Source organism: Triticum aestivum, chromosome 3B (genome assembly GCF_018294505.1).
Source record: "Triticum aestivum cultivar Chinese Spring chromosome 3B, IWGSC CS RefSeq v2.1, whole genome shotgun sequence".
In the NCBI taxonomy this organism is placed as follows: domain Eukaryota; kingdom Viridiplantae; phylum Streptophyta; class Magnoliopsida; order Poales; family Poaceae; genus Triticum; species Triticum aestivum.
This window is the reverse complement of record NC_057801.1, coordinates 792,174,105-792,195,211: the sequence shown is the minus strand read 5'-3', so window position 1 is coordinate 792,195,211 and position 21,107 is coordinate 792,174,105. Positions and strand designations below refer to the sequence as shown.

Below are 21,107 nucleotides of genomic sequence, written 5' to 3'. Positions count from 1 at the left end.
CGGTAGTAGCGCTCTGTGCGTGGCTGGTTGGTGGGTAATGGTTGGATTGTTTCCCCCACTATATAAAGGTGTCTTCTTCCCCAAAGTTGACTCACCTCTTCTCCCCAAAGCTCCATTGTTTCTCCAAGCTCCATTTTCGCCCGATCTCTCTCCCTAGCCAATCAAACTTGTTGATTTGCTCGGGATTGGTTGAGAAGGCCCCGATCTACACTTCCACCAAGAGAAATTTGATTCCCCCCACTTATCCCTAGCGGATCTTGTTACTCTTGGGTGTTGAGCACCCTAGACGGTTGAGGTCACCTCGAAGCCATACTCCATTGTGGTGAAGCTTCGTGGTGTTGTTGGGAGCCTCCAAGTGTTGTGGAGATAGCCCCAATCTTGCTTGTAAAGGTTTGGTTGCCGCCTTCAAGGGCACCAATAGTGGAATCACGGCATCTCACATTGTGTGAGGGCGTGAGGAGATTACGGTGGCCCTAGTGGCTTCTTGGGGAGCATTGTGCCTCCACACCGCTCTAACGGAGACGTAGTTCCCTTTAAAAGGAAGGAACTTCGGTAACACATCCTCGTCTCCACCGGCTCCACTCTTGGTTATTTCATGCCTTTACTTTTGCAAGCTTACTTGTGTTGTATCTATTGCTTGCTTGTGTGCTAGTTGTCTTTGTATCATATAGTTTGTCCACGTAGTTGCACATCTAGACAATCTATTTCGTTGCAAGGTTTAAATTGTTAAAGAAAAGCTTAAAAATTGTTAGTTGCCTATTCACCCCCCCCCCCCCTCTAGTCAACCATATCGATCCTTTCAGACGTGATCATGTACGGTCATGCAACCCGGCCCAAACTCTTAGTTTGGACATCTGAGGACCCCCGAATCCAGGACTCCCTCACCCGCCTGCTTGTAATCGGCCACGTCAAACCGATATCTTTTTTTACTTTGTGTTTTTTCCCACTGTTGGAATATTCGATTCGGTGTGAAATGTCACAAATCGTAAAGTGGTGGTTTTTCACAAGTCGTGACACGAAAGTGGTGGTTCTGTGCATTTAACTCCCGATCTCCCTATATCGGTTCTGGTTGTTTGGACTCCTGCCGGCTTTTGTCACATGGATAATCTGACCGTGGGCGTCTTAGTATGTGTCGCCCTGGAAACTGAAGTCTTGGGTGTCATAGCCACTGGGGTGGGAGAAGGTGGAGCATGACGAAAGCGAGGTAGCATGAGGCAAGTGCGGTGACCATATCAAGTAGTACAGGAGCATGGAGATCACAAACATTAATGTGCAGGAGAAGGGGGGGCACCCGTCGGATCCGGCTTGCCTGCTCCCTCCCCATGCTCCCATCCGTGCTCCCACTTCATCCTACGACTGTTTTTTTCTTTTTTCCTTTCTAATCTAATCATCCTCCTGATTTTAATGGGATGGGCCCGAGTCTTATTTTGTTCCAATCAAATCAAGCCACGTACGCAGGAGCACGGATGGGTGCATGGGGAGGGAACAGGCAAGTCTCGTCCCCACCCATCATGGTCATGTGGCACATGCTGGTTGGCCATGGCGAGAAACTTTTTAAAATTTTTTTTGGAGATTTTTTTGGAAGGTGAAAATGAGACCTTTTTTAGGAAAAAAAATTGGAGATTATATTTGGAAGATGGAAGTGAGACTTTTTTCCCTTTTCTTTTTGAGATTTTTTTTTGCTTTTATTTTTTAGTTTTGAGATGGATGTGATGTCCACACGTTGCGAGAAAGTTTTTTTTATTTTGAGATGAAGGTCAGGATTTTTCCTTTTTTTTCTTTAAGAGAGAAAAATATGCGTACAGCTTCCTCTCAAGAGGCTCGCAATGGGAGCCCCGACCACTATATATTTTATACGGGAAAAGCTCACAACTGTCATTTGATGCGTCGTCTTTGAAAGCTCGTCAACAAGCACATCCTATATTACTTCTTATCTCGAAATCTTCGATAAAGATTTCACTATACAATTCGAGGAAGAATGTCAAGCCATCGCCAGTGGTTGCATTGTTTACCTTGATTTGGAATCACGCTGCACGTGGAGATGGGATTAAGTGAGACTACTTAGCCCATCTCACTTAATTTTTTTAGTGGGCTCTCATTGAAAAATACTCTGTCCTAGCTACTTCTAGTGCTAGCTAGCTTGCTAATCTGTCCTGGCTAGCTTAGCTAGCTAGATGCCGGAGCCTGAGAGCCGAGCACCTGGGATCGAATATGTGCGCGCCTCTGCTTTCTTCGTATGCCATCATCATTTCTCTGCCCCTAGCCCCTAGCTCGCTCGCTGCTACCTACACCGGAAATCAGATACCAACTGTGCCGTGCCATGGCAGGCTTCGACGGAGTCGAGCTCCAAGGCAGCAACGGCTATTCCGTCGACCAGGCGGCCGCCTGGAGAGCCGGTGCTGGGTACCCAAGGTGGTGGATGCATGCTGTATTAGGATGTTACCGTGTTGCTCACTGCTCTACATTGTTAGGTGGGAATCCCACTTTAATCTATGTTTGTTTTGATGGGATCCCCACCTTTTCAATACCAAAGTGTACTGGGACCAGGTGGATTGTGGTGGGACTCCCACCTACAGTCGCACTTGCAGCCTGAATTTGGAAGGTGAAGGAGGTGGTGAAGCGGGCAAGCTCGCCGGTGACGGTATCCCACAGCGGCATGGGCGTCGCAAGGAACGCTCGGCCTACGCTGTTCTTGATGCTTGTACCATCGCCGTTTCTTGTCAGAGCCTGGGTGTCGTAGTATGCGTCACCCTGGAAACTGAAGTCTTGGGCGTCCTAGTCGGGATCGGATAAAAGAAAGCGCGGTAGCACGAGGCAGATGCAGAGACCATATCGAGTAGGTGAGGAGCACGACGATGTGTATTCGGTGGGAAAAGCTCATGGCAGCGGCCATTTGCTGCGTCAGTGTTGTTTGGAAGCTCGTCAACAAGCTCACCATATATAACTTCAAATCTCGATGATGAAATGGCCCCTAGCAATGTCCGTCAAACAGAAGGGGTTGTTAATAAGCCAAATGACAACCTTTCTGCGCAATCTCCTGTATATAGGTGAGAAAAACTATGTGCTATCTATCTGACCAAGTCTATCTGCAGAGTTCTCTCAAAAAGAGTCTAAATGCAGAGTAGTATCATGTTCCATCTGACCAAGTCCCTGGTGCATATGTGGCTCTTCTGCACGCTAGATCCTTTCTGCTATTCCCCTGTTAATATTTGGGCTTTCGCTGCTCCTTTCTGCTATTCCGCCGTAAACCGGAGAAACAGGTTTAAACTTCTACCCCCTCCGTCCCAAAATTCTTGTCTTACATTTGTCTAGATATGGATGTATATAGCACTAAAATGTAACTAGATACATCCGTATTTAGACAAATCTAAGACAAGAATTTTGGGACGGAGGGAGTACTTCAAAAGTCTGTGAGGCCGACCCGCTCACAGGTCACAGCCCACTTGAGTTTCATGGACGACGACCAAGGCCAACTTTACAGCTATAGGAAATTTTGCTGCAAGCACGGCCCTGAAACTGAAAGCACTACACGGGTATCAAGCGGCATAAATATCATCAACTTTGTGGAAATGCTATTTACATCCTGGCATAGCATTACGAAGGCCCAACCCAACCCAACCCACATGGCCATCAGTGACAGCGCTGGAGGTTAAGGCAGAGATTCTTTTTTTTTATCTTGAAGTGGTCTCTACCAGACTCGCATAAGTTAGCAGACCGAGACTCGCATAAGTTAGCAGACCGAGACAGACTGAGTATTTAGCAAAAGAATAGAGCTGAGGCAACGCACATCGCACAACCAAGGCCACCTCAGATAGGTCAAGAGAGCAGGGTCTCCGGCCTTCTAAATCCTCTGCTGCCTCCTTTCACCGGTGGCAGCGCATCTGTAACCGAACTTGGTGTCTTGGGGCTCAACCACAGAGCCTCGCCGGTGTCCTTGTGCTTGAAGTCAGGGGCTTTAGGTGACCTCTGAATTTCAGACGAGACAGAACAATCATTAGGACCAGCCAAGGGGAAAAAATAGATAAATCATGACGAAATGTTCGGAGACCCACCTTGTCTGCTCGGTTGTCCCACCAGCTTTGAGGACTGTCCACAAGATTCTGCCACAATTCCGCTGAAAGCAATAATATGGGCGTCATCAGCAAAGAGATGCTCACAGGTTGTGAAGCGCAAACTACCAACTTGAAGAATATGTAGGTTTCGGTAGAAAGATTGGCAGACACATCAAGAAACATGGGCATTGTAAGCCATATAACCTCCTTGACACATGATTTCCAAAACGAATGATTAGAGTGTCATGTCATCTTGAATACTACATGGTCGAAAGATGTTTGACTGTGCATAGGAAAAGCGTAGGATTATTTCCAAAAGATTGGAGTGGATGAAGATTTCCTATGAAATCCAGTGCAAATAAATGCCAAGGAAAATCCCCATTACTTGCAATTCTAATAGTCAAACGGGCCTTGTAGGAAAAGTTTTTACAGATTAGAATCCTCCAAAAAAAAAACTTAGGAGCCAAGAGATGCATGAGGGTATTTACAACTTAAAGATGACAGATCACAAAAACATGATTTATAGAAGAAAAGATAGTAGATCCTCAGGCACAAATAATCCCATTGCAAAAAGAGGAAGGCAAACAGGAAAAGATGATATTTAAGCAAGTAGAGATAATATGATGTAATCCACAAGCCAGACAAGGGTGGTATTTAAGCCACTTGTGCAACTGCCAGGTACAGAAGCTTATATTACGAGTAGAGATAAAGAAGATGTGAAGCCACTTGACTATTGATGGTAAAGTAAAATGAACACACAGGAAATAAAAACAAATTTATACCTACCTTCCTTTTTCTGTTTCTCAGGAGAGGCAGCTTGGCTTGTCTTGAATTTACTCCAACCTGTATTTGTACCTGTTGTTTATACTGAATATTAGTATAAAAAATTAAGACGAAAAGGGAGAATATTATGTTTTAAAGTTTTACCTTTCCCCATGCTAGAATTAAAAGGCTTATATGTTTTAGCCGCATTGTAGCCACTATTAAAGGTCAAACCATCCAACTTCTCTAGAACATAATGTGGTGCTGAGTCAAGCCAGAGTGCCTCATCTGCTGTCTTGTTCTTGAAATCAGGATATTTTGGATTTTTCTGCCCAATTCAAATAAAAATGCCTGCAAGTGTTAGTGGCTCACAAGCTTTGCTTCTTACTTTTAAGGCACTAAACACATGTATAAACAGCATGCTCACAGATCCATTCGCCTTGTCAGCCCGGTTATCAGTCCAATTAAGTGGATTGGCAAGAACATCATTCCAGAGTGTTCTGTACTTGTCCTGTTTGGCTTTATAATCTGAGAATAAAACATAACACCATCAAGAAAAAATACAAGGATATTGTCATACATAACTGGGATTGGACTACTGAATATAGAAAAATAAGTGTTTACTGTAGTTAAGTAAGCACTAAGCCTCCCTATTGTCCATTGAAAGCAGCATATATGACTGCCCAAAAAGGCACATTTTAATAGTTCATTCTGGTATATCAGCTTTTAATACTTTTGCATAGAAATATCTTACTGCAGTACTTTGACACCAAGGTATAGGCGTATGGATAAAGAGGTTTCCAGTTTAATTGAACTTATTAATTGGGTAGACAGCATGGATTAAGTGAAGTTGTAACTTAATGCAGAAAAATGGTAAGGTTTCATCATCAGAAAAACATCCGAACTATCAGACAGTTATGAAATGATGGACATGCCAATAAAGCTGTCAGAAAGGTGTTCCTTGTTAGATCGTGTATGTCCATTGCTGATAGGCATGGAACTCCATGAAAGATTAGTATTTCACTGCAACTAAACTATATCTTAAGTTTAAAAAGATAAGCTAAGGAAAAAAAACATTGGGCGCAACTTTATTTTCTTTTCTAATGGAAAGTAAATTTCTCACAGGCATAGCGCAAACAATGTAACAATATCGCCTATAAGAGTGGGGCTTGGTTGGATACAGCTGAGCAGCAAATCAGCACCTGCAAATGTGCGTGCTGGATATTTAGAGATAGGTTTCGTTTGTTCAACTTTCTTTTCGGCCTCAGCAATCTCCATAAACCCTTCCTCTTCATCCACCATGAGATCCGTTTCCACAGCTTTACTATCAACAAATGACAGCAAATGTGCTACAACCTGGAATATAAATAGCAAATTCAGTTAGTTAGTTTAAGAAACTAAACTATAATGTGATGCAAGAGAAACAAGCAACCAATTTTATTTAGGAAAGAGGAACCAAATTTTGAAACAAAAGTAAGAAAGTTTCACTAGTACAGCTGAATGAGCAACATCTTTTTTACTTCGTTCGATTAGCAGAAATCTTCAAAAGTCACAAGAAGGAAGAGAATATCAGATCAACAAAGGCCTACTAAGTCATGTCATGAAGTAAACATAAGCATCGGTTCATCAAATGCCGAATCTTACATAGCTCAGAATGCATATTCAGTCGGGTGCGTTTGATAGCATCATGTGATTCATTCTCACAAGTGATTGTAGTACAATTACCCAGGACTTTGTCATTTTATCAGTAAGTACAAGGTAGGGTATGTACAAGGTAGGGGGCTGCTGGGCTCCAAACACACTCGGCGTGCAGGATAATAAGATTACCCTTTCTTTATGCTTAACCTTCTACATATAACAGGGGAAAGCAGAACACAGCAGTAAAGTACATAGAATAGATGTATACCTGAATGTTTGCTTGGCCATCAGTATGTTTGAATGGCGGAACATCTCCAGTTAATTGCCCAGACACATAGACAAGGTCCTTTTCTTGCAAGTGAGAAGCAGCTATTTGTGCCAAGTCGTCTTGAAAGATTACAGGGATCCTGCAGGTAAAAAAGTGGCAAACTCCAAAATGAGAAAATGGAGTGATGCACTGGAAATACGGATGGATACTCAGACACATAAGTTCCCTAGGACACGACGACATAAAACTAGCCAAAATAAAATTGTCTGTCAAATACTTTAATTACTGGAACTACATAAAACGCTACTAATGCTAGTCACCGACAGATTTGGAAAATGTAGTGATCCCTACCAATTTTGGATTCAATTTAGTGGTTAGAGTTTACAGTGTCCAATCACAAATCATTCCACTAGACACTTAATTCGATCCAATAGCAGGGCCAACTTCAACTTAAAACAGAAGAGAGATATCTGAAACAGAGCAGGGATACCTCACTTAAGCCATGTGTTCCTTTCGTATCTATACAAGCCTGCCCATACAGATTCTAACGTCGTCTCTCCGGTGTACCCGTAATTCATTTCATTTCAGCGCAATTCAATGTAGCAGCGTTAATCCACCCTCTTGGAACCCAGGCACAAGCAAGCCATCGCTGAGCATAGTACAGAAGAAGAGCGAAACAAGTGATCGCACCAGAACTTGGGGAAGTCGGTGCGGCGGTCCTGCACGAGCACGGAGACGGCGGAGAAGCGGCCGTCGGGGAGGCGCTGGAGCTGCACGGGCGCGCCGACGGTGCCGACGAGGCGGACGGCGTTGGCGACGCTCGGCTGGAAGGGGATGGTGGGCGGGCGGGGCAGCTCGCTGGGGACCTTCTCCCTCTGCCACGCCGCGGAGTCCGCCGGCGGGGGCGCGTCCCCGTCGTCTCCGGCCGCGTCCTCCGCGGGGCTCTCGGTGGGCGGCGGCGCCCGCGGCTTGGCCCGGCTGGGGTAGGCGCGCTTGGAGGTGGAGAAGGCCGCGGCGGCGGAGGAGGAGGCGGTGGCGGTGGCGGTGGAGGGGAGGAGGAGGCGGTGGTTGAGGAGGCGGGCGAGGTGGCGCATGGTGGCGCGTCGGCGGTTAAACCCTAAACCCTAGAATGAGATGGGAGGGGGCGGGGGTTTGGAGTTGGACCGGAGGCGGAGGAAGAAAGGGGATGGTCAAACCTCCGAGGTTTGGACTGGAATCTTGCGGGGGGTGGGTCGCTTGTGGACGTGGGCCGGTGGGTGGAGTGGAGTGGACCGGACCGGACCCGTCGGGCCGGCCGGTGTGGTCCAGAGGTTTTAAGGAAGACTCCGGCTGTAGGGCCGGCTCATTCTCGCTTGTTTGCCTGAAAAAAAGAACTCAATTCTCGCTTGTAATGGGGAAACTGAGGCCAACTTTTTTTAGGGGAAACTGAGGCCATCTTGGTCAATGGATTTTCAAAGAATTTTGGGCTATGCTACACGTCGGCCGGTTGACGCTCTGAAAATACCGACCGCCTCCCAGACCGTCGAATGAAGGTAGCGGTAACCGTCAGATCTTGCAACTCGTATATCTGCAATAGCAGCCTTGTTGCAACCTTTCCTTTTTCTTCTTCCGATCTTTGCAACACAATTTGAAATTTTTTTCTTTTCCATCAGAGGTCATGTTGCAGAATCCTTTTGCAACGAAGGTCGTGTTGCAGAAACTTTTGCAATAGAGGTCTCGTTGTGGTTTTTTTTTTTTGCAACAGAGCACCGTAGCGTGAAGGAGATGGTGCCGGCAGCTGCAGGAGGTTGAGGTGGTGGTGGCCATGGCCAGCCAGGGTCGAGCTTAGCATTGGCGTCAGCTGGCAGCAACCAGCGGCGTATTTCGTTTTCCAGCTGCATCATTGTACAACCCCCGTGCTGGAAGAAAAGGGCGGGAGGTAGCCAACGACGCCGCCATGAATCGCAACAAAGAGGTCACGATGAGTTGGGGAAGAAGGGCCAGAAGAAACTGGGAAAGATATAACATGTCGTCGTTGTCTCTGCTGTTGGAGATAAGGATATATAGAACAATGGAGCGGTGCAGGGGGGGTCCACCCGGGAGACGCGTCGCATACTAGATGCGGTTGATGCCCTGTGCAGGATCGACAGGGTGATAAAATGACTTGGCAATTTTCTAAATATTTTGTTTACTAAAAAAAGTTTCTTCTAGAACATGGCAATTTGACGAAGCCATGGCAAATTCATTGTATTCACCGTGGCATTTTTATTGTATGGCACTTTCTTTGTTAAACTTGCTATGGCAATTTTTCCCATAAATGACATATTACCTGTATGGGGCATGGACTTTTGTTACAAATATCATGGCATTTTAATATGTTTTATTGCCATAGCAAGTTTCAATATGCATTTTCTTTGCCATGGCATTTTATTGAAAATAAGATGGCTTTTTTCATAAATCTTTGTGTTGTTGACTTAGAACATCTCATGTAGGAATTGCCATGGGCATGGCATTTTAATATGATTTTTTGCCATAGCAAGTTTCAATATGCATCTTCCATGTAAGATGCATTTTCTTTGCCATGGCATTTTTAGTAAAAATAAGCTGGCATTTTTTTTCATAAATCTTTCTGCAATTAATTTTCAACCAACTCGTGTAGAAATTGCCATGGGCATGGCATTTTATTATAAATAGCATGGCATTTTAAATATGATTGTTTTGCTATGGATAGTTCCAATGTGCATCTGCCATGTAAGATGCATTTTTTTCCCATGGCATTTTAGTAAAAATAAGATGGCATTTTTTCAAATATCGTATTGCCATGGAATTTTATTGTATAAGCATGTCACTTTTATTTTTAAAGAGCATGGCATTTTTATTTTTGTAGAGGATGGAAATTTTGTTAGTAAGAACATGGCATTTTCTTAGCATGATGGTGTACTTTTTTTGTATGGCAATGTTTAGGCACAAACATTTTTGTGTGCATAATAAATTTTTTATTTTTAGATATGGAAAAATTGTGTATGAACATATCCCCATTATCTGGTCGTTTGTATTTCTTAAGGCATGGAAACTTCATCGTGTTTTAAGGCAACTTTTTTTGTATGTGATCCATTTTTTCTGGGCATGATGATCTTTTTGTTTATATCACTGCAAAAAAAATTCAAGATGGATTTTTATTTGAAGAATGTGTTCTTACACTTGTTTTTGGAAATTGGATGTAGCTTGGGGCTGCATATTTTGGCCTGGTCTTGTTTTGATGTGAGGTGTGTTTTTTGGTTGATACTGCGTTTTTGGGCATGAGGACGATGTCTCACTGAGGGGATGTCCCAGGGAATGTTTTCGTTCACTGATGCTCCCCCACCTTGGGAATGTTTCGTTCGGCGGGACCACGCTCTCTGGCGTTCGGACACCAGCTATTGGCGTTCAAAACTAAACTCATGCCTAACTTTACTATCAAAACAACCACTTAACTTAATACTCTGGCCATCCGGGTTTGCATGATCGATTCACATAAACTAATATAAAACAACCTTTGAAAAAACATAAAACACGACAAATTTAGAAAAAAATTACACTGCGTCCTCGTGTGTTTCCTTCTTGTTTTGAGGGAAACCGTCCACGTGCATGTGGCTCCACCCACAAAACCAGCCCCGGAAAAAAAAAGAAAAAACCCACAAAATCACATTCCTTTCTACGACAAACCCACGAAACCAGATGAAACGGCCTGCGATTAATCATCAATGCCCAATGGACCGCTCCAACCTGCACGACGGGATGGCGGCAGCCCACGCTGTAAACGGCGGGCGCGACTATGGGCCACCTGCCGCAATGGCCTATGCACAGCTCGCCTGCAGGAGCAGGCACTGACATCATGCCCATTTTCATCGTTTTCTTCACATACTTATTTTATTTTTATTTTTCTACTTTTTTGTGTTTAAAAATGTTAACCTTGCATTTAAAAATGTTAAACATGTATAAAAAATGTTTCTGATGTATACAAAGAATTTATAAACATAAATATAAAAAGTAGAAATATTTCATTGTGTAAACTAAAAATGTTAGAGCATCTCCGACAGCCGCCCCAAACGACGCGCGCGCAGTAAACACAGCTTTTAGCGCGCGCGGGGCGGTTTGCCGCGCTCCAGCGGCCGCGGGAAACAAGCGCGCGCGGGAACCGTTTGCGTGCGCGCGCAAAAAGGCGCCAGCTCGCGCGCAAGATTTGCCGCACCGCTTCGCGCGCCTATAAAAGTGTTGCGCGCCACGCACCTTCTCCACGCTCCCTCTTCTCTTCTTCTCTCTCTGCCACGCGCCGCTTCAGTGCCCCGCCACCGACGCGCCGCTCCAGCGCCCCGCCACCGCTGCGCCGCCATGCCGCCGCGCCGCCGAGGAGCGTCCGGCTACCGCGGCGTCCGCCTGCACCCCAACGGCACCTACTCCATAGAGATACGCTCCAGCGAACTCCGGCTCGGCCTCGGCTCATACGGGACGGCGGGCGAGGCCGCCCGCGCGTACGACGCGGCGGCGTGGCGCCTAGGCCAGCCGCGCGGCCAGATGAACTTCCAAGATGTGTACACGCTCCAGCAAGCGCTCAACCTCGCCCCTCTGCCTCGTCTGAACACGGCGGAAGACCGTGCGGAGCACGCCGAGCGGCATCGCCACCTCCTCGTCGCTCAGGAGGACGAGCGGGTCATGGCGGAGTGGCGCCAGCGCCACCCGAAGGACGTCGCCTACGAGCAGGCCTACTGGGCAAGGCGTCGCGAGGAGGACACGCGAAGGCGCCGCGCGACGCGGTTGGACAAGCATCGGTGGAAGGCGTTAGCGAATGCGCAGTCCGACCTCGTTGCAGCAGGTGGGCATTCGTTCTTCACGCGGAACGATGAGCGGTGGCTGGACATCTGGCTAACTACCTCGGATGACACCGCCGAGGATGATAGTGATGATGATGATAGCGACTTAGAGTAGTTTTTTTAATGCAATCTATATTAATCGTTTGTCGTTTTTATTATTTAAATGCAATCTATGTTTCGGATGTAAAATACCTTTTGTATCGTTTAAAATCTATGCAATCTATCTAGTTTTTTTAAAATCTATGCCTACATTTCTAGTTTGTAGAACAAGCGCGCGCGCTGCATTTTTGCGTGCTGCTGGAGCGGCACGCGCGCGCTGCATTTTAGCGCGGCTGCTGGAGCGGGCGCAGCGCGCCGCGCCAAACCAGGCGATGGGCGCGCGCTAAAGCTGTTTTTTGCGCGCGCCGCGTTCGGCGTCTGTTGGAGATGCTCTTACTCATATGTATAAATAATGCTGATGAAAATTTAAAAAAAGTCATACATTTCAAAAAAAAAGTACCTGACATTCAAAAAATGATTATATAAATATATTTAAAATGCTCTTGTATTTAAAATGTACGTCATATTTAGCAAAAAAATAATCAGAAGATGAATAGATCGGACGTTAAACATGTTTTGAATATAAATAAATTAAATACATTTTCTGGTGTTCGTTGTACTGTCATGATTGAAAGTTTTCTCGCAAAAAAAAAATCAATGCCATGAGCCAGAGACGAGGAAGAATTCTTTCTACCGTTGCAACGCACGGGCCATTTTTGGTAGTATTTTTAGAAAAATGCACGTCATTAAAGTTTGAAATGTTTCAAAATTGTGCTCGTGTCATTTTCAAAAAATGCTTGTACATTCTTCATTAAAAAATTCATATTTCAAAAGATTGTCTTGATCATTTGAAAAATGTGTTAACATGTATTTGGAAATATATTCAAAACATGTTTTGTAAAATTTTAACATGTATTTAAAAATATTAAGCATGTATATGAATATATTTTATATGTATACAAAAAAATATACATTGTGTATGATGAAGTATAAATGTATCAAAAAACAAAATTAAGTCACTCAATTTTGGCTGGGTCAACAATTTCTCAAGGAGCTCTCTCGTTCAACTATTGTTCCCTAATTTTGAAGCTCTTCAATTCGATTGAGGTATTCAATTATAAATTAGGTTTAAGATTTTGATCGGGCTAATTATTTTTCAAATCAATCAGCAGCAACCGCCCGTAAAAACATATCAATCCCGCGCACTCTCCTACCACCTAGAAAAAAGAAACGTCACCATGTGATATTGTAGCATCAATATAGTATATGCAGCTACCGCACAGAATTTTCCCCACATAAATACGGGTTTCTTAGCGGATTACACAGAATCACATCGAGAAAGGCCCACCAAATCATCGAGTTATAAAAAAAACACTCCATCATCTCCCCGCCTGCCGAACTAAATATTTCATCAATTCCAAAAATATAAGGGTATTTGTTTTTTGGAAAGTCAAATTTCTGTAACTTTGACCAAGTTTAGAGTTAAAAATGTCAGCTTCCACAATAGTATTAAACAAAAAATATATGGAAATTCATTTCATGATGAATCTAATTATACCGATTTGGTATTATGGATTTTGATATATTTCTCTATAAGTTTGATCAAACTTAAAAACATTTGACTTTTTAAAAATGTAATACACCTCATATTTGAAACGGAGCGAGTAATGTTTCTAAGAAACTCAACACCAACGGCGCAGTAGTTAATATTAAGAATCGTTACGGGCGAGACATAGCCCACGCGATGGTGAGCTTGAAGTGAGAATATAGCGGGAGATTGGTATAAAATCGGCTTGTAGTGGACGCAAACGCAGTCCTAAGAAGCCGGGAGAGCGCCGCCGCCGGTTGACGCAGACGGCGACGACTGCACGTACGTAGAGCGGCAGCGCGACCGGAGGAAGTCGTCGGCTCTGCCGCCGTGCATCGGTCGGCAAGCAGCTACCAGCGCGTTGCACACGCCCTCCGCGGGTGCGCGTCGCCAGCCGGCTACAGCACGGAGACGCTACAAGTCCGTACGATCGACACGGTGCCTGAAAGCATTGCTGATTTTGCCAAGCCGGCATCACTGACGAGCCTTTCGCGAGGAACTTTGAGCGCGATTTTCACGTGCTCGCGACCCGTGGACCAGGCCCCGTCACTAGACTCGCCGGAATCAATCTCATCTCATGACGACGTGGCCGGCTTCCGGCGCAAGTTGGCTGCAGATAAGGCCTCGCAGCTACGGCAGAAAACCTTCTCAACCCTTTGGATTTGGATGGGAGCACGTAGCAGGTAGCACGTACTCCTACGTACGAGCTTCCGAAAACTTGGGACGGAGACGAGTTCTTTGGTCTGAAGAGATGATTACGGCAAATCCGGCGGTGACGGACCTGTGCTAGTTAACAATGGTTGCGGCCGTGAAAAACAGACCAGGAGCAGGGTAGGTACCATGCCACATTAGTAATCAACCAGGCTATCTGACTAGCTAGTCCGGCGACCACACTACCGCTACGCAGCGGCGGCGAGCCATGTTCACTGTGTCTGTGTATGTAGTACTAGCGCCGCTGCATAATTTGCGGCCGCTCTCTATTAAGTAGTCCTGCGCTGTCTCTCGACCATGATCGGTAGTACTACATGCATCCATGGTCCAGTCGTCGCACACTTGCTAGGGCTATAAGTAGCATCCGTGCCGATCGAACGATCGATCAGTCAGGGCTACCATTTTTCTGCATTGACGCACCGTATTCGTACACCGGCGAGCTGTTCTGTCTGCGATCTCACAGAATTCAGAGGAAACAAACAAAAAAGGCAGGCGTCGGAGCGGTTTCTTCTAAAACAAGCCCACACCCAGTTGGATCGCCCACGCTCCCTACACGGCTACACCTCGCCCGACACGCACCATGTCCGTAACTTGTCGCCATGGTCTGAGAGTGATCGATAGATTACTGACCAACAGCGACGGTCAGCGCATCATCAACCAAAAACACATCGGGTGCGGCTACATGTAAGTCGACTGGTTTTCCAATAAGGGTCGGTCGACTGTTGTACCGTCGGGTGAAATATCGTACGTCGCATGGACCTTTTTCTTTCTCGCCTCTTCTTCTTCTCAAACCACAAAACGTGCCTCACCCTACCCGGAACCGCCCCCCAACCGCCGGTCTAGCCGCCGCCTCGGCCATCCCTCTAGCCCCATCCGTGTTTGTGTTGTTTCTCCGACAAAATGCACCACCGCCGCCCTTCCAAACTAAACTCACGGCCTATTCAAATAACCACTTAATACTCTGGCCATCTGGGTTTGCATGATCGGTACACGTAAACTAACTTAAAACAACCTTTGATGTAATTAAAATAAAACACAGCAAATTTGAAGGGGGGAAAAAGAGCATTGCACTTCCCCTTCCCCGTGTTTTTTTAGGGAAAATTCGTCCGCGTGCTTGTGGCTCCACCCACAAAACCAGCCCTGGAAATTTCACCCGCAAAAAAAAAAGAAAAAAGTCCCGGAATAGAAAGAAAAAGCCCACAAAACTAGATAGGTTTTTTTAGACAAACCTACAAAAACCGGCTACGCTGCACCACTGGAAGCCGATAACGGGAGATTAGTACTTCCTCCGCGTGACAATACAAGAATGTTTTTCAAGCTAATATAGTTTGAAAACTGATCTTATATTGTAGGACGGATGCGGTATAAAATAAAACAGGCTTCTAATGTTGTAGTGGACGCAAACGCAGTTCCAAGAAGCCGGGAGAGCGCCGCGGCCCGTTGAGCGGCAGCGGCAGCGCGACCGGAGGAAGTCGGCTCAGCCGGTGCATCGGCCGGCAAGCAGCTAGTGCGTGCGGGTCACCAGCCAGCTACGGCACGCACATGTCACAAGTCCATACGATCGACACGGTCCCTGAAGGCGTTGCTGATTTTGCCAAGTCGGCATCAGTGATGAGCCTTTCGCGAGGAACTTTGAGCGCGATTTTCACGTGCTCGCGACCCGTGGACCAGGCCCCGTCACTAGACTCGCCGGAATTGATCTCATCTCATGACGATGTGGCCGGCCTCTCCGCCGGCCGCCGGTCTCGTGCTTGCCCGCTCGACGACCGGGTCCGCCCAAGAAACTTACCAGGAAGCGAATCGACGCAGACAGTGAAGGCCTGCTCGCTTGGTTTCATGCTCGACCCAAACGACAAAACTGTCCATGACATTTGTTTTTGCCGTGCCCAGCACACACTTATCAACGTTCCGAGCTGATCCATTCATTCCGGCGGCACTGGCAGTGGCCGAACCCGTATGCCGTTGCGCAAGTTGGCTGCAGATAAGGCTTGGCAGGTACGCCAGAATACGTGCCTTTCTGCTCGTTCTTTGGATTGGATTGGAGCATGTACGAGCTTCCAAAAGACTTGGGACGGAGACGAGTTCTTTGGTCTGAACAGATTACGGCGAATCCGGCGGCGACGGGCTTGTGTTATGTTAGTTAACAATGGTTGCGGCCGTGAAAGAAGAGGCCGGGAGGAAGGTATGTACTAGCGCTGCCGCTGCTGCATAATTTGCGGCCGCTCTTTATTAAGCAGTCCTTTGCTGTCTGTCGTCCATGGATAGGTACATGCATCCATCCATGCCATGGTCCAGTCCTTGATGCACCGCATTCATACACGAGCAAAGCTGAAGTCTGGCAAGGACAAAATTCAGAGGAAACAAATTAAACGGACCGGTTTCTTCTGAAACAAGCCCAGACCCATTTGGATCGCTCACGCTCGCCACAACCTCGCTCGACACGCACAAAGTTGGTAGTAACTTGTTTCAGTGGCCGAGAGGGATCGGTTGATTCTACTGACCAACAGCGACGGTCAGCGCATCATCCACCGAAAACACATCACCAATACGTGCTTGTTTCTTCCTTATTACTGTATATCAGACGTGAGGATGAGATGCATGCATGGGACGGGAGTGCGAACGAGCCAAACAAATAACAGCGCTTGTGTATGTATGGCTGTACCTGTTCTCGAGTTTCAACGCGGTTTGCGGCCGGTGCGTGTCGTGTCGACACGAAAGTCAGGCTACAAATACTTTGATACGCTTTCGTGCCGTGCTGTGCGCAGTTGGGTGGGTAGCGCCGGTGGTGGTGGTGGTGCACAAGTCGGTCACGAGCGGCGCCCGTACGTCGACTCCACCGGTGGAGACAGGCGAGATGATGGCTGGCCGGGCAGCTTCGCGGAAGCTTCGTCTCCTGAGGAGGACGAGGGAGAGCTGTAGTACGTGAGATGACAGGGCAGCATCTGAAAATGATCATAGCAGGATTCCCGCGGGTGAGATTCGATATGGCGCTAACTTGCAAACCCCCAAAAGAGAAGAAGAGATTTTTTTCGCGAATTCGCAGAGGATGCGTATCTTTTCATTGATAGGAGAATGGTTTGTACAGCATGGGATTACAAGAGCTCGCTAAGTCATGTACACAAGAAGGCATGAAAGCGAGCCAGGAGCAGAACGGACATGGGGTTGCTCAGCCCCGAAAACTTATAATGCTATCTCTCGGGGATGATGTTATGCAGTCCGTTGGCGCCGGCCTTGGCCCACAAGCATGCTTCGCCTCAAATGGTGTCGGAAAGCCGGGTGATGGAGGGCTGCTCGCCGTCGAAGATGCAAGCGTTCCGGTGCTTCCAAAGCCACCAGGCCGTGAGGATGATAAGGGAGGCCAAACCTTTGCGCGTGGGTGATGGTGAGCGGTTGCAGGACGTCTCCCACCAGGTGAAGAAGTCATCATCGCTGCTCGGAATGCCGACGGTCGAGCGAACCCAACCAAGGACCTCGTGCCATATTTGGCGGGAGAAGGGGCAGCCCACCAGGATATGTTGCATCGTCTCTTCTTCCTATCACAGAAGGTGCATGAGTCCTCGTGCGGGAGGCCATGTCGAGCGAGTCGTACGGCCGTCCAGCATCGGTCTTGCAAGGCAAGCCACATGAAGAGTTTTATGCGGAGGGGAGCCCATGGCTTCCATGTGAGCCGCCAGCGAGGGTCCTGACAAGCGCCGAGGAAAAGCGCCTGGTAACACGAGCTGGCCGAGTAGGTGGCAGAAGAGGTCCAGCGCCATTTGAGGGAGTCGGGGGAGTCAGAGAGAGAGAGACCTGACGCACGCAGCGCCAGAGGTCGACGTACTGGATGTCCTGTACCCAAGAGCGCTAGAGAAGGCCGTATTGCACCGTGCGGTTCTTGCGTCGCCGCCGAGGAACAAGAGCAAGGACGAGCGGGGCGATGTCGGCGACCGACCTACCATTGATCCAGTGGTCACCCCAAAACCTACATGCGCGTCCGTCGCCGAGTGTCCAAGTGGTAGACACACTGAAGATGGCCGAGATGGCGGGGTCATGAGGGATGTGCAGGTGGCTCCACGGGCGCGACGTATCAGTGTACTTGAGCCATAACCAGCGAGTTCTGAGCGCGATGCCGGTGCGCTGTAGGTCACGGACACCGAGGCCTCCGAGGGAGAGTGAGCGGCACACTCTTTACTAGTTGACCAAGCATTGGCCGCCTTTGGCATCGGTGCTTCCAGCCCAAAGGAACCCACGAATGATCCGGTTGGCTTGCTTGAGGATGGAGGGGTTGAAGGCTATGGCGGTGAGGAAGTGCGTGGGGATGGCACATAGGACGTGCCGGACAAGAGCGAGGCGGTCTCCTCGGGAGAGGAGGGAGGCGCGCCAAGTGGAAAACTTCCGCTCCAGCTTGTGGATAATCGGCATGAGGCTCGTGGTAGAAGGCTTGCAGATGGACAGATGAAGTCCCAAGTACTGGATAGGGAACTGCTTCACCGGGCATTTCATCTCGGCAGCAATGGTCGCTATGTCCTCGTCATTGCACTGGATGGGAGTGGTCGAACACTTGTTGTAGTTGGTGCGGAGCCCGGAGGCCATCCCAAAGACACGTAGAAGCTCGCGGACAACAGAAACATCGTGGTGGTCCGGGCGACAGAAGATGACGACGTCCTCGGCATAAAGAGAGATGCTAGAGGCCGCGTGTCTCGTAGTAAGCCGCTGGATGAGGCCAAGCTCGACGGCACGGATGAGCATGGAGTTAAGAACGTCGATGATGATAGTGAAGAGCATCGGAGAAAACGGGTCGCCCTGGCGAAGGCCACATGCGTGGTCAATGCGGGGGGCCAGGTGGCCGTTGATCATGACGCGGGTGGAGGCGGTGGATAGAAGGATCGATATCCAGTCACGCCAACGTTGGCCAAAACCAAGTTGATGTAGGGTTTGGAGGAGAAGGGGCCAGGAGACGCTGTCGAAATCCCGCGCGATGTCAAGCTTGAGAAGCATGCGGGGGACCTTGAGGTTGTGGAGGAGTGCCGTCTGCTGGACGAGCAGGAAGTTGTCGTGAATACACCGGCCAGCGATAAAGGCACTTTGGTTGGTCGAGACAATGGCCCCAAGACGAGGTGCAAGCCGAAGAGACAACACCTTTGCAAAGAGCTTTGCAATGAGGTGGATGAGGCTAATGGGGCGGTAGTCCGATAAGGCGGCGGTGTCCGGGCGTTTGGGTAGAAGAGTGAGGAGCGCTTCGTTGAGTTTCTGAAAACCTCGCCCGTTGGCGGTGTATAACTTGTCGAATGCCTCGCAAATGTCATGCTTGATAATATCCCAGCAAGCAAGAAGGAATTCGGCTGTGAACCCATCTGGGCCGGGAGCTTTTCCGGTTAGTAGGCATTTGATGGCCTCCAAATCTCGTCCTCGGTGAAAGGTGTCTCCAAGTCGGTTAGGTCGAATGATTCCGTGCACAAGAGGGACTGGTTCAGGGAGAAGGCACGCTCTTCGGAGGAGCCAAGGACGTTGGCAAAGTAGTTGTAGGCGGCTTCGGCCATATGGGCGTGCTCGGAGACGGAGTGGTCGTCCACCTGGAGGGAAGAGAGGAAGAGATACACAGTTGATTTTAGGATTCCACCATATATTAGGGCATCCTTAATCGATCCCTCAAAACTAGTTTTGAGGGGTTTAACTGGACATTTCTGATCTCTTGTCGGCTTTAACCCCTCAAAAGAAGTACTCATCACGTCGATCACCCGTTTATATTTACTCAACTACTGTCACTTCTCAGAAGAAGAAAATATCCTCCCGAGCGACACCCATCTCCCTCGCTCCCCCCTCCCCCTGTCGCCGGCCCTCCCACCCACACCATAGCCACCCTCACACCCCCCATACACTTCAATCGGCCAGTGCCACCCCAAAAATGGTAGGATATAGTCGACGGAGGTCACCGCCGCCAATCCGAAGTGCCGGAGGCCGAGGCACACACCCGATTTGAGCACGCGGTGGTGCCCGCTCCTACTCCTTCACCACCAACATGCCGTAGCCGCCGCCAAAGAAGTACCACAACGTGCTGCAGCGGTGGTGGGGACATGGGTTTTGGAAATAGAGGGAAGCGACACCAGTCACTGGTACTGGCTTGTCTCCTTCCAGGCGGATGAGCTGGCGGCATGGGCATACGGCAAGAAGGTCATGAGCCTCTACAGTAGTCGAGCGAATATCAACTTCCCCCTTGGCAGCTGTGAGCTCCAGCGTTCATTGATATCGAGCCCCGAGTGGTCTCCCGCTGCAAGGTGCGGGATAACTGGGAGGAAGAGCGGCTTGAGGCGGCGCACCAATGAGCGGTACATGGCAGAGCTCCCTGGGTGCATCCGGAAATACCGAAAAAGGGTTTCCCCCCGCTTTGTATACAAAGCAACCAACCGAGCCATACAAGGATATGTGTTGGGGCGGAAGCAACACAGTCACGCCCAAAAGGAAACGACAGAGAAAGAGCAAAAGAAACAAATGCCGACAACGACAGATCAACAAAAAACGAAGAAGCCTCGCGATCGCTGCACCCACCAGGATCTCTCACTAGGCTTCAAGACTCCGAAGCGCCGGCACCTATCAACACCTCCAAGAAGGATCGCAACGATGACGATGCTGTTGCCAAGGGTTTCCCCCGGTACACGACGAGGCGAGAGAAAGGGTAGCCCCCGACGCCCTCCTGGAAGGTCAGGTGGCACCCACAAGCGCCACCACGCCGGTGTCGGCCAAGCCGACAGGGGTTTCCCCCGATCCCAACCCGCACCTCGGGCGCTCCAGAGCCACCCACCAAACCAACCACCACCCAGCGCCAATACGGTCAGGAGGCCCCCATGCTGTCTCACCACGGCAATGCGGGGTGAGGACAACACGGCGAAGAATCAGAGCCAGGACTAGGGCATCAACAGCATTGGCACGCGGGAGGGCCCCACCTCCACCGTCCGCGACGGTAGCCGTCCAGACGCAATAGCAGGAGCACACCAGGCCCGTGGGCCCACAGACCCGGCCGAGCCCTCGTGGGCTCGTAAAGCTCCCGCCTTCGCGCTGCTGCCGGCACGCCATCGGTGCCGCCGTCCCGTATCCTAGCCGCTCCTCCTCCTCACCACGCCGCGGACAACGAGGCCACACCGGGAGCCGGCCCGCCGGGCCTAGATCTGGGCCGGGGGCGCGACGACGACCACCCAGCACCACCACGCCGCCCCGCCGCCAAGGAGCGGCGCCGACACCACGCC

The 21,107-nt window shown here is 48.8% G+C and overlaps 1 protein-coding gene across 1 annotated transcript; it reads right to left on the bottom strand.

Moving 5' to 3' along the window:
* Positions 1 to 3,534: 3,534 nt before the first annotated feature.
* On the bottom strand, positions 3,535 to 7,883 carry LOC123072469 (protein OSB2, chloroplastic). The gene is made up of 8 exons (XM_044496019.1): positions 7,411 to 7,883; positions 6,721 to 6,859; positions 6,017 to 6,170; positions 5,242 to 5,342; positions 4,980 to 5,142; positions 4,839 to 4,907; positions 4,053 to 4,114; positions 3,535 to 3,966 (listed from the first exon to the last, which is right to left on the bottom strand). Exons 1-8 carry the CDS (start codon positions 7,812 to 7,814, stop codon positions 3,817 to 3,819), a joined length of 1,242 nt encoding a protein of 413 aa, XP_044351954.1. The 5' UTR covers positions 7,815 to 7,883; the 3' UTR covers positions 3,535 to 3,816.
* Positions 7,884 to 21,107: the final 13,224 nt, after the last annotated feature.